The sequence below is a fragment of the Mixophyes fleayi genome, chromosome 1 (assembly GCF_038048845.1).
Source record: "Mixophyes fleayi isolate aMixFle1 chromosome 1, aMixFle1.hap1, whole genome shotgun sequence".
In the NCBI taxonomy this organism is placed as follows: Eukaryota; Metazoa; Chordata; class Amphibia; order Anura; family Limnodynastidae; genus Mixophyes; species Mixophyes fleayi.
The window spans coordinates 356,625,303-356,638,849 of record NC_134402.1 but is presented as its reverse complement, the minus strand read 5'-3'; the positions used below and the strand labels follow the sequence as shown (position 1 = coordinate 356,638,849).

At 39.9% G+C, this 13,547-nt stretch overlaps 1 protein-coding gene across 1 annotated transcript in view; it reads left to right on the top strand.

Moving 5' to 3' along the window:
- Positions 1 to 13,547, top strand: part of MLXIP (MLX interacting protein) — a 69,664-nt gene that overhangs the window by 54,150 nt on the left and 1,967 nt on the right. The window contains exons 10-17 of the mRNA XM_075178021.1: positions 1,527 to 1,648; positions 1,943 to 2,117; positions 3,060 to 3,172; positions 5,113 to 5,214; positions 5,504 to 5,631; positions 5,767 to 5,890; positions 12,958 to 13,087; positions 13,185 to 13,547. The exon at positions 13,185 to 13,547 is cut by the window's right edge and continues 1,967 nt beyond it. Coding sequence (XP_075034122.1) covers positions 1,527 to 1,648; positions 1,943 to 2,117; positions 3,060 to 3,172; positions 5,113 to 5,214; positions 5,504 to 5,631; positions 5,767 to 5,890; positions 12,958 to 13,087; positions 13,185 to 13,306 — 1,016 coding nt within the window. The 3' untranslated portion in view covers positions 13,307 to 13,547. The remainder of the gene's footprint in view (positions 1 to 1,526; positions 1,649 to 1,942; positions 2,118 to 3,059; positions 3,173 to 5,112; positions 5,215 to 5,503; positions 5,632 to 5,766; positions 5,891 to 12,957; positions 13,088 to 13,184) is intronic.

The window sequence follows — 13,547 nt, the reverse complement described above, 5'->3', positions numbered from 1 at the left end:
AAATATGGTATGAAACTGGTTGTAGTGCGCCAAGGTTCTCGGAGTCCGTATTGCCTATGATGTTACTCTCAGCAAGAGAGATGTTCCTTGGAACGTTTTTAACAGCAGAGAAATAATACAGGTCACAAATATTCCGTTCGGTACAGAGAAAAGGCAGCTTATACGTGACAGTCCTTATAAAAGTTAACATGAAGACAGAAAGAATTCACATACACACACAGTTTTGTTTTTTTTTCTTTTTTATATTTTTCTGTGTGCTTTTATTTTCCAGTTCTTAACTTCTGAGCGTTGTATTGAGCTGACTACAATTCCTTTTGGAACACACGAGGAATAACTAAAACCTGAACATCACAGTTCTTAAATCATTGGCAACTTGCCCAATAAATAAACCAAAATATACTTTGGAATCTCTAGAAATAAAGTTGAATAGAAAGTCCACATAAGAAAAAGAGCGCACAGGGACACCTAGTGGTTGATATCAAGTATTACATCAGTATAATCTTAACGAGAAATGCCAATTGTTAGAAAACATCACCTGTCACAAGTGGCTCAAGTTATGGGATTAAATGCATTCAGTTTCTCTATCAATTTACATAGTATGATTTTTGACCATCAGTTGCCATTTGTGGTTAGATCTTAATTTATTTATTTTTAAAGAATTCCCTAGGATGTATTCCAAAACTCCATTACTTGAATCCCCTAACCCAAGGCTGTTCTGTTTAGACCAAGTTATAACTGGTTCTACATATCGCTCATAATATTCATCATTGATGGATATATCATTAACAGCGTGAAGAATATTGTGACATTTTGTATATAAAATAATTATTGGCAGCTGATTACATTACACAGGCAATTCTAACATACAGATTTGGAGTGAAGTACTCTCCCTTCTATGGGAAGAATTGTATATTATATTTATAAATTGCTAAATTATTACAATATGTCAGTGATGGGTTCTTGTTGAAATAGTTTTGTATGCTACAGTTTACAGCACTGATTTATCAAACCTGGCCTCAGACACCGTACATGTTTTGTGGATCTCCTTACATAAGCCCAGGTGAATGGTTCCCAATAATCTAATAGGATGTCCACCTCGGCTCTTACTAGGAGAACCACAACCACGTTGCTGGTGAGAATTGAGGACAGGTTTAAGATTTACAACAGAGGGGTTCCCACCCAGGAAAATAATAAAGATAGAAGTCATGACCTTTGCTGGGTTTTAGTCATCTCACATGTTTTGTGTTTTGATAATGCAATTAAGTTTCTGTATTAAATATGGAATCCTCATTGAGCCTAATCTAACTTTTTTTTTTTTTTTTTTTTATTATTTTATTATATATGAAATCCACAAGTTCCATTTTTTTTACCTTTCAGTGTCACTTTTTAGTTTTTTGTTTTTTTTTTTTTTTTTATTATTATTTGGCAGCTCCTTGAAATAGACCGTAATACCAACATATGTTTTTGTATATATTTATGTTGTCTAACCATGCTTCTGATGGGGCACCCGATTATCTCTCTTGCAGCATCTTTTTCAGGTCCGACTCAAGCTGTGATCGTATCTCCTGCCTCACGTAAGACAGATACTATGCTGGCACCAAGGATGACTCAACCCAACGTTGTCATTGCACCAGCTGGACTTGCAGGAGTAAGAAGCTGATCAAATTTACCTCTTAAGTTCAGGCCGTCCCTTGTATTACTTTGTAATTTCTCCATATAAAGCTTTATAAAAAAGTGTTTCCATTATTCTCATTCAAGCAGGGTTAATACAATCTATCAACAGTTCTGAAATGTTTTGTGGAACTTGGTAAATGTTGTGTGTGTATCTGTCAGTGAGGTCAACCAATCCAGTTGACCTTCTACGCTGTATATCCAGTCATTGACATTTGACCCCTATTCTGTTTGTTCAATTGATCACTTATTAGTTTTCCTTATCTAACAGACCTCTGGGGAGTTTCATGGCAGTATCCTTGTTGGAACAGCTCAACAATCTCAGGGCAGCCAGAAGTCCCAGTCTGCTGTGACTCGACTCTATCCCAACCCATCAGAAGAGAATTTGGTGAAGAGAGAGATGGCCCCCTCACAGAATTGCAGTACTGTGCCTTCTCCTTCATCCTGTGAGCTCAGAGGGAGAATGCACCATGCTATGATGTATTTCATTGCGACATATTAGTTATACCTGTGTTTTATGGTTTGTCCATTGTTCACTGATTATGCTGGCTTTACTGCTCTTTTACGGCACTTGAGAAATAATCGGCAAATCTATAAATTTATATATACATATATATATAGACTGATGTTTTATGGTACATAAAAATACATAAACCTCACTCTGGGCGCTGTAACCTATTTTGGAAATTTATCTCCTACAAACTAGGCAAAACTGCATGATTGTCCAATATGAAAAGCTATTTAGTAAAGTTCATAAATATTTGTGTAAAAGTTTCCATACCTTTTACTATGAGTGGCTTGTAAAGCTGCAGTAAGCATTACAATATGGAAGAGCTCAGATTGGCGTTTTTTTACATATATATTTGTGCAACGTGCTTTAATATTATCCTTTTATATACAGTGCCAATATATTCCACATTGCTGGACAATCACATCTAAGAGTATAATACAGTATAATCTAAGTGGTTTTGTTTTGGTTTTTTTCCAAGCAACGGTTCTAATGTAGAAGTAAGAGTATAGCGCAATAGCATCTATGATAATGCGCTGTCTAGTGTGAATATAATTCATATTAGAAGTCAGGAGTATTGTGACGGATAAATGCACAAGGCTGTGGGCAGTACTTCTATGAAGGTGACTTCAATATATATTTACTTCTAAGCCTTTACATTAGAACTCACTGCTTATAGAGATATTTACAAGACTTTATACACAAACTATACTTGGATATACATTTTATTCTGAAGAGCTACTCGTACATATCCATTTTTTTTCTTGTTTCCAAACTATTCTTGATAGCCTACTGCTTTCTTGATTCTTTGATATAATTTTATATGTACCTGAACATATTTCTTGGTGTCTCAACATTTTATATATTATGTGTTTTTAAGGCCGGGATTGTCAGAATTCAAGGCAGGGATCCCCATGTGCATCGGAACACAGCCTCAGCCCCCCGCGTAGCTCAGGAAAAACCACAGTGGGGTCTCATAGTTGTGCAACCAAGGTACAACCTCATCCTGAGCCTGACAAGAACAGGACAATAAGTTAACATTTTTGCATTGCTCATGTCTCCATAGTGCATGTTTGTTGATTGGTGTTGCTTGTTCACACATCTGTGTATTGCATTCAGGATTCCAGTACATAAGAATGATATTTGGTTGGAAAATCTTCATGTTGAGCGATGCATTCACTTAGAGCATTAGTATAAATCTAATAGATATATGGTTTTATAGAATGCTGCTGTTAATCTATGAATGACCCTTTTGTTTTTTGGAAACCTACTGGGCTCTGTTAGCTAATAATCAAATTATTAATGATGGCTCACACATATCTCTAGCTTCCTAACATTTATATTCATTTTAATATATTTCAAGACGTTTTCCACTTAATCAGTTTGAGAAAATTCTCCTTACCGATAATAGTATTTTGGAGAGGTTCCCTTTCCTGGGAGCCATTTACTGAAGTTAGCAGGGGTCCTGCACTGATATACAGCCCTGACCTCAGCCCATTGCTCGCACTCACTCCATATGTAACAGGAGACAACACGGCAACACTCAGGCTTTCAGTGAGAGCCGCTGTCTCAGATCTCTCCTGCTAGGGAGAGCAGAGCAATGGAGAAACTGATTGTTGTTTGAAAAGCCAGGCCTTTGCTAATGATTGCGAAGCCCATCCGCACTTCCTTTCCCCCAGATAGTAATTAATGGTTATGGTCCCAGTGGGTTCTTAATTAACATGTGGGTACTCCTGAATGCTGATTCCATTTAAATGTATATATTTAATACTGTTAATCCTTGATTATACTACCTCAGCAGTTGGTCTGAATAATACGTACATGGTCAGGAACTTCCTGGGAGAGCAAAGGGCTATTTTCTACTCAAGGGTTAAGTCACTCTTGGCAAAGGCTCTGTACCTTTACAGGTCTTTTCATGCCATTGACCCCTCTGTTTAATATGTATTGTGTTCTTGGGCCAACATCCAAACTCAGTGCTGCAATTCATCAGAGAACATGGAGAAGGTAGGGACAACAAGGTGGTCCTTTAGACAGAGTCCTACTTTCATGATAAGGTAAAACAAAAGGATTCCTTTCCCATGGAAGCTTTGACTGGTACCCACCGTGTCATGTCATCGGAATGCCATTGGGTACGAGAATACTAAGATTGGGGAGAGGAAGCGAGTCCTGTTTGGTGCTGGCTGGGGATTACAGTTCCTGCTGGATTAAGTGATTGTAGGGTGGAGCCAATGCTATGTGCAACAGTGTGCAGGGACTCGAGTGGTGTCCAGTCGAGGCCTAGCTTGGTGGTGGCTTGACTGTTGTCTTCTTGGTAGTAGACTTGTGTGATGTGTTCACAGCACGACAAGTGGGGGTACATGTGAAGCAGTGGGCCAAGCTCACTGGTAAAGCCATGCGTGTGCTACTAGGTCAGTAGAGTGTATATGCTGTTTGATGGTGAACTGCTTGCTACCTGAGTAAACATTTATTTACATTGCCAATCTATCTGACCATGTGTCCCTACCCTTTGGTACCAAGAGTTCTTGTTTCCTATTCACTTGGAGTCCATAAAAACTAAGGGACATTCTCGGAGTAGAATCCAGAGACTGCTCTTTCCTTCCTTTTGATATTGTCAGTGTTAAGCAGTAGTTCCATCTATGAGCACATGTCTGGACCCTGCGAAATACAGAGACTGGTCCCTAGTACTGTTATTGGCAAGGGAAGTTATTCAGTAATATTGTTAAGCTGGAGAACTTCCTTTAGTGTATAGCAAACATTAAAATAATGTAAAGGAACATGGGTTTGGAATATGAATCTGCTGTAAACTGTATTTTAATTATAATTCATCTTGATTGTTTCCTTATCATTCTGAGCAAAAAGGCACCATGCAACTCCCATGTAGACCTAAAAGGACCATTACCGGTATACGTTAACGCAGTATCTTTATATTACAGAATCAAAGGTTGAAGCATATTTCTGCAGAACAGAAGAGGAGGTTTAATATAAAAATTGCCTTCAACACACTGAACAGTTTTGTGTCTTCAAGCACCAAACCGGTAATTGCATTCACTCACTCTACAGTATTCTAGAATATTGTGCATCATCACAGGATTTTATTTGTGGTATAAATACTGGTAAGAAGTATGTTCTTCATAGATGCTGTTCTCGCTGCGGTCATGTCACTCCATAAATCATTACCTGCTATCAGGATGTTTGTAGTATCACTGTTGTATACCGTTCAGTATGGACATCGTCACTCTGATGCTCAATAGTCATTGCTGTTATCCATTCTAAATGTTTGGGGGATGGTTTAATAACTTGAGTATTCCATGTCGTCTGAATCAGATCAGCCATGCAATCACACTACAGAAGACAGTGGAGCATATTGCGAAACTGCAACAAGAAAGGGCTCATGTGTTGGAGGAAATGAGGCGACTCAGGGAAGAGGTGGAAGAGTTGAACATTGCCATCAAGTACGTATTTTCCAGGTCTCATTTTCTTCTGTAAACCAGGCAAAAACTTCTTCAGTAGAGATTAGTATAAAACCCTATTATGAGAATTGCCTTGCAGTAGGGACGCTGGTAATGAAATAAACTTCCTGTTTTCAGTTCTTGTCAACAGCAGCTTCCAGCCACTGGGGTACCAATAACGCCACAAAGGGTCAGTCACATGCGGGATCTTTTCGACAAGTATGTGAAAACCAGAACAATTCAAAATTGGAGATTCTGGATCGTATCCTTTTTGGACCAAGCAATTTCTTTTTTATGATTAGACATATAGATAAATATTTTTGCTCTCAGGCTGTCTTATCTAGGTTATGAATACAGCAATATAAACAAAATGTGGGGAGGGGTGAGAAAAAGGGTAAAAGGGTGGGTGGGTTGAGGAGTAGGGGATCCAGGGGCCCCAATCTTTTACGTTTGAGTAATCACGAATAAAATCTGTTATATCCTGAAATATAATGTGGTGAACTTCTCAGACTCTTTGAACTCTAACCACATGGACCAAATGAGTGCCTCTCAAATGTGTCCTTCGAATGTAACGTTGGGTCATCCATACTCTTACAGAAGTCTGGTCTTGTAAGCCAATCTTTCAAGGTACGGTGTAATGGAGATCTCCAGTGGACTGGTATCACAGCCTTTATGGTATCTCAGCACTGTTTAGGTGTTTCAGTAGGGGTGTCTTGTACTGAGCTATTGGCATGTTTATTAGATTTAATATCCAAAAGCTTACACAGTCTGGTACCTCCCTTGTCATGATCTGATCTCTTTGGAGGTGGTAATCACCTCTTCCCAGAAAAAGAACCTTGGGGCATTGCCATGAGATGTAGAAAGGTGTCTAGACTGATCAATTGCACTTACAGCAGGTGTTTGGAACATCAGGGTACATTTTGGCTAGAAGACTGGGGCACCGGTACCACCTGTATAGAATCTTGTACTGGGTCTCGCTGATCTTTTTGCTCGTTGAGCAGGCCTGAGGTGTATTGAATATATTAGGCCAATTATTTTCCCTGACTAAGTCCCCTATGTCTCGCTCAGTCACTAGTGAATTTTGGAAATGAGAAGAAAAGGTTCTCTAATAATAGATTATAAATACTGGACAGTATATGTGAAGGGCAGGTGGAACGTTGTTTCAATAGTGTGAGCTCTCTCCCTGATGCCGTACAGGTTTTTTCTATGGTTAGGATATGTTTCAGCTGCAGGTACCGCCGGAAAGGAGAACACCTGAGGCCAACACTGTAGAAGACTGTTTGTGATCAAAGCCTAAACGCACTTTTAGGATCTCCTGGGGGAAAGTTTGGGCTCGCAAACAGTGGTGTAAACGGTGAGATTAATCAGATGAGTTTTTGGTCCATTAACTTGCTCCAGCATGCTAAGCTAGAGTTAATTGTTGGGTGATGTAAGGTGGGCAGTTAGAAAGCTATGGCAACAAAATGCTTGCAGAAGGAGAGAGATGATTGCTCTAATATAACCCACTGCTTGTTCTCTCTTACCCTTGTCCACTCCAGAATCCTGCATAGCATGACGGCATCATAGTAAGTGGCAAAATGAAGGAGACCTACGTGCTAGTGCCTGTATGTAATGTCCTGCTTAAAGCTGGCCTTTTCCCATCCCACATGAAGTTTCTTATTTATAGCTGTGCAATTCTAAGAACCATTTGCAGGGGATGTGTATAGGGAGAGTTTGTAAGGTAGATGATTCTCGGGAAGATATTAATTTTAATGATAATCCTCCCTAGCCATGAAAAGTTCTTATTGCTCCACTGCTTTGGAATTGAAATGATGGGATTAGTCACGGGCAGAGGGTCATCCATATAGTACAAAGATCCACAAACAGAACTAACTTAAAGTTGGTTCATACCTGTGTTCCTGAACTATATTGGGGCTTGCGGTTATGGCTCTTGCCAAGGCCTCCATATATAGTACAAAGATCAATGGGGAAAGTCGGCACCTTTTGTCTGGTACCATTTGTGATTTCAAACGGGTTGGAGAAGTTACTGTTGATTTTAATTTTAGCTGAGGGTGTATGGATCTTGTGAAGCCCAGTTTGACCTAGACCCAAATGTCTCAACATGCCATCCCATCTTTATGGATGTTTTGAGAAACAGGATTATTCAGAGATGGCTCCTCTCCAGGCATTCAATGCTGACTTTCCCCTGAAGGCTTTATAATATGAAATTGTAAACCCGTCTGTGCCAGAGCTTTTCCCATTGAAGATTGATTTGATAGCTTCCTCCAACGCCCCAAGCGAGAGAGGCTTTCTCAATCAAGTGTTTCTGTCTCTGAGAGGGTTTATCTCTTTACAAGTAGACAAGAAGATCGTTTCATATTTTAAAGTCTTCTTGAGTGGAACCCCCGGGAGAGATTATACAATTTAGAGTAATGTGCAGAAAGCCGCTGCCATCTCTGGAGTAGTGTGACAAACCCTTCTTATGTCATCCTTTATACTTTGTATATAAGCTGCGGCTCTCTGAGGGCACAAAGCTCTCTTGTAGCCTACCTGGCTTGTTTCTCCACTGAAAGAAGCAATTACGGCACCTATGTCGTTTTAGGAGATAAGTTTGTTTAGAGCCCACCTCATCTCTGTCATTTCTACAAAAGCTTCCCCGAATGGGGAAGATTTATTCATAGTCTCCGAAGTCTTCAGCTTTCAGAGGAATAAAAAGAGATACCTTGAAGTATTCATATAAGCAACCTAATTGTATCAGTTTGGCGCAGATGACACGTTTATGAGCCTCCCATACAGATAGATAGATGTCTCTGGTAGATTATTTACAATTTCGCTGAATACCTGGCAATCTTGATGGATGAATCTGACTCCAGATGAAGTGTCTAGCTAAAGTCCCCACCAAACACCAATGTGCCTTCCTTCAGCCCAGCAGTTTATTTTTATTTAGTCATTTGCTTTACATATTTAAAAAAAAATAAAAAATCCCCTACCTGGGGAATGTCAGCTGCCATGTGACTGCTGTTGGTTGTTACAGCAAGGAGCACCTGTCTGGATCATGTAGGTAATCGGGAAATTCAGCTGCGATATGCAGTTTTCATAATAGCCAATAGCAAACATTGCCATTTTACTATAGGCCTTCCACTTTAGTAGTTTATTTTTTATGTTGAGAGGGACCAAATAAATTGGACCACAGGGGTGTTTTCTTGCACACTTGCTATTTGCTGAATTAAACCAATTTTGAAAAAATAAGTCTCTGAATGTGAGATGTGAAAAAGATGAGCAGTCAGTCAGTACTTGGTAACACTTCACAGTTTAACCTCTTCAGGGACAAATTTATAATTTTAGAGATGTATAATAATGATTTTTATTTAATGTAAAGATAATAGCTTTCAATTTAAGTTTTTTTTTTTTTTTAATTTTAGCGTCGAAATGCTGGAAAAATTAACTGGTCACATGTGTACGTTGGTCTTTGGTTAAGTATGAAACAAGTCCATACACTCTGGATACAAACTGCATTAACTGCAAATGTAGCGAGTGCGCTTGGTAAAGTTTTTGACGTGGCATCGTGGAGGATTTTTAAGATTCTTTTTTTTTCTTTTTGCCCATTTGGATTATTGTTGATGCAATTCCTGCTTTGAATTCTAGTAAACTCATGTTTTGATTTCTGGCTATTTTTGAAAAGGATCCATGCGTTTACCATGGAAACACTAAGAAAATGGAAGGCAATCCTATGGTAACATTTTTGATAGGATGATTGCGCACTACCCTCATTCAATCAATTATCTCGCACATATCTACTCCCCCCATAAACTTGTTGTATTGGTTGACAGCAAATGGCCGTGTAACTTGGGCATACTGCTTTCTGTCTCATCTGGAGACGCCGTCTTGCGTTTCCATTCCTACATATGTAGAGATCATATGAACAATATTATCTGCTCACCATAGAATTTTCACATTGTCTGTTGATGTAGCTGTCGAAATTGATCCTCTACCACAGGCCCAGCACGCCTGTAAATGTGGCCCAGAAGGAGTTTTGGTTGTGGCAAGGGGGCAGCACTGTTAATGAAAAAAAAAGAAAAGAAAATACTTACCTTGCAATCACATCAGCTGGTACTCAGGCTCCCTCAGGGCCGTCTTTTCCATTGGGCACAATGGGCAGGTGCCCGGGAGCCCTGCAGCCCAGGGGGGCCCGTCGGAGGCAGCAAAAAAAAAAAAAAAAAAAATGGAAAAAAAAAAAAAAAAGTCAATACTTACCTTGCGGTCAGCTGGCGATCCGGCTCCCTCCATGGTCTCCTCCGTCGAGCTCGCAGTGCATGTCGGGCGTGACGTCATCACACCCGCCCGCCATCCATTGCGGAGCGCGACGGTGGAGACCATGGAGGGAGCCAGATAGCCAGCTGACCACAAGGTAAGTATTGACTTTTTTTTCCAGGTTTGTTTTTTTTTTTTTTTTTGCTGCCTCCGACGGGCTGCAGGGCCCATATATATATATATATATATATATATTTTTTTTTAGATATAAGGATATAAATGGTAAAGGGCGGCGCCTTCAGGTGTATACAATGTATATAAACATATAAGCACAAATGTACACAGAAATAGTCCAGAGGAGTTAGAACAGGACGGTGTCTGTATCTGCACCGCAGGTAACTAAAAATCACTGTTGTACAGGATAAATATATTCAAAAGTTGATCATGCAGAATAAATAGAAGTGGTGTGCGTACCAGATATATAAAATCATGGCTTTTTATATATTTTCTTTTATGATGAGCGGATAAGTTTGGTGTCGCGGTTGTTTTAGAACATACATTTTATCCATCGCTAAGGAGAATTGGTTGCAGATCATACTCCGGGATTTTCTAAGGAGCTACTATACAAATAAGCGGTTTGATTTTATATATCTGGTACGCACACCACTTCTATTTATTCTGCACGATCAACTTTTGAATATATTTATCCTGTACTACAGTGATTTTTAGTTACAGACACCGTCCTGTTCTAACTCCTCTGGACTATTTCTGTGTACATTTGTTCTTATATGTTTATATACACTGTATACACCTGAAGGCTCCGCCCTTTACCATTTTTATATATATATATATATATATATGGGCCCCGGTGCACTGCTGTGGGGGCCCAAGAAGTTGTTAAGAGGGCCCTGGGCTCCCTCCCTTGTCTCCTCCTCCATGCGGTGCTCGCAGTGAATGTCGGGCGTGATATCATCACGCCCAACATCCATTGCGGAGCGCAGCACAGAGGAGTCACCCGCGCGAGAAGAACAATCAGCAGCACAGAATTAGAGAAAAGAAGAGAAGAGGACAGGAGAACAAGCCGATTAAAAGGTAAGTTATGGGGGATTTTTTTTTATTATTTCAGAGGACGCTGACCAGTGAATAAAAGTCACCTGGTCCTGGAGCATCATGGACCTTATCTCCCTGCTACATACTTCTACTTTTAATACTAATGGGGCATTATATATTATTCTCTTTGGCCCATTATAAGTTGTTATCTCTTAACTAACATAGTGGTGTAATTAGCAAAACCGGTCACAATTTGGGGTCACAGTGATGTATATGTCAGGTACCGCAGGCCTGGTCAGGGCACCCTGATATACAATGCCTGGCATAAATGCACTTTATTGATATTGCATCGAAACAATACAAAAAGTGATTATAGTATAATAACTAGAGAGGATTTTTTGAACAGGGCGATTGAAAGGTATGTATAGGGGGATTTGGAAAAAAAAGTGATTATATATATATATATATATAATGTGTTAACTATGTTTTCTATGGTTTTTTTGGATGATTAGCTATCGTTATTGTTATTGTATCTTATGTGCGGCCCAAACCAACTCGTCGTCTTCCAATGTGGCCCAGGGAAGCTAAAAGGTTGGACACCCCTGCTCTACCACATTTCTCTAAAGTTTTAGGGGAAGATTCAATTCGGCCATGTTAGTCTAGGTACTAATTCCTTTAATATGGTAATTTTAACCCAGATTTTTACTTGCGGTCCCAAGAGGTGCAAGCAGAAATCAGCGTTAAAATTACCGTACTAATGGTAATAGTGCGCAGGCCACGTTATTCCTAGAATAACGTGGCTGAATTGAATTGGCCCCATAGAGTTGACGAGCTTGGCTTCAGAATCTTTGAATATGCGGTGGCTAAGTGGTTAGCACTTCTGCCTAACAGCGCTGAGTTCAATTCCCGACCATTGCCTTATCTGTGAGGAGTTTGTATGTTCTCCCCATGTTTGCGTGGGTTTCCTCCGGGTGCTCCGGTTTCCTCCCACACTCCAAAAACATACTGGTAGGTTAATTGGCTGCTATCAAAATTGACCCTAGTCCCTGTCTGTCTGTCTGTGTGTGTATTAGGGAACTTAGACAGTAAGCTCCAATGGGGCAGGGACTGATGTGAATGAGTTCTCTGTACAGCGCTGCGGAATCAGTGGCGCTATATAAATGATGATGATGATGTTTGCTTCATCGGTCCACAGCACTTTGTTCTAAGTATTGTTTTGCGTACTTCAGACACTGACTTCTGTGCTCCGGCTGTAGGACAGGTTTTCTTCTGTCCACTGTATTTTTGTGTGCTGTGCATCACTGTGCCTGGGTCAGCTAAGCCTTTCTGCAATTCCTTGCCAATGATATGTGTGTTCTGTGCATATATAGTCAGTTTACCAGCCATTCTGTCAGAGCTTTTTATAGGTCTTCCAGATCTTACCAAGTCGTCTCCTTTAATTTTTATTTTTGAAATGATGATTTTGATAGTGAAAGTTACAAGCAGGAAGCAATTGTATATCATACAGCCTTTCCCTTGTTTATACAAATCATTTATTATATTTTCAAGTCCTCATAGAGGGCTAAGGGGAACTTCAACATCCTGAGGCTAGAAGGAAGTATTTTATTACATTCTGGAGAATTGCTTTCTCCTGGTATAATTTAAGGCCTAATTAATCCATACAGTTTGTTATCTTAGAAGAAGAAAAAACAGTATTAATGAAGCAATTGGTCACGATTTTTTATTTTTATTTATTTTTTTGTAATTTGATGAATGTCAGCAAATGGTGATTGTGCATTAAATGTGCAGAATGTTAGGTGTAAGTTTGTTCCCTGTGTTAACTTCTTTTCATTTAGGAATTCAGTGAAACATAAATTGGACCAGATGTAATAAAACGTTTGTGTACACCTTCTATATCTTCATAGACTGTAACCTCTGCGTTCACAGCTTCTCTAGACCCTGCCGTTCAGATACCCCCCCCCCCCCCCCCCAATATGCCCCTGTTCTGTTTCATCAAGTGACTCCTATTCATGTCAACCTTTTTTCCTTAATTCTGTTCTGTAAACTCAGTTCAGCATCATCATTAAACCATTGTTTGACTCTTTCAATGACATGGTATCAACAACCTGCATCGATGAGTTATACAACAGCACTCTAGAATGGCTGGATCTGCATTGCTCCCTCCCTACTTTGAGGCCCAGTAAGTACTTACACACTTTACGCACAATGTTACTTTGCATGTTTTTGCATGTTTAAAAGGCAAGATCTTTTCATTTTTCAAATCATTCTTCCCCTAGTGGTGCTGAGCAGACTCCGCTATCTGAGCACAACGACCTCCATCTTGTCTGATCCATCAAGCCTGCCAGAGCAAGCCAAACAGGCTGTCCATAAGAACAGTAAGAGTTATGGAGGGACATAAATTATGAACTTGCCCATACGTGGGAAGAAAAGCTTGTGCTGTTACTTTGCATTGCTCTGAGCCATGATTCTACACTCCACCTGGGCATCTGGGCCATCAACTGCATCCATGGCTATCAGGGAATCCCCATTTTGGTGGATATGCAAGGTGTCGCTTCAGTGAAGAACAGAAATAACTGGAGATTTTCTGCACTATTATCCCTCGACAGAAAAGGCTAGATCTGGTTCCAGAAATAACGCAC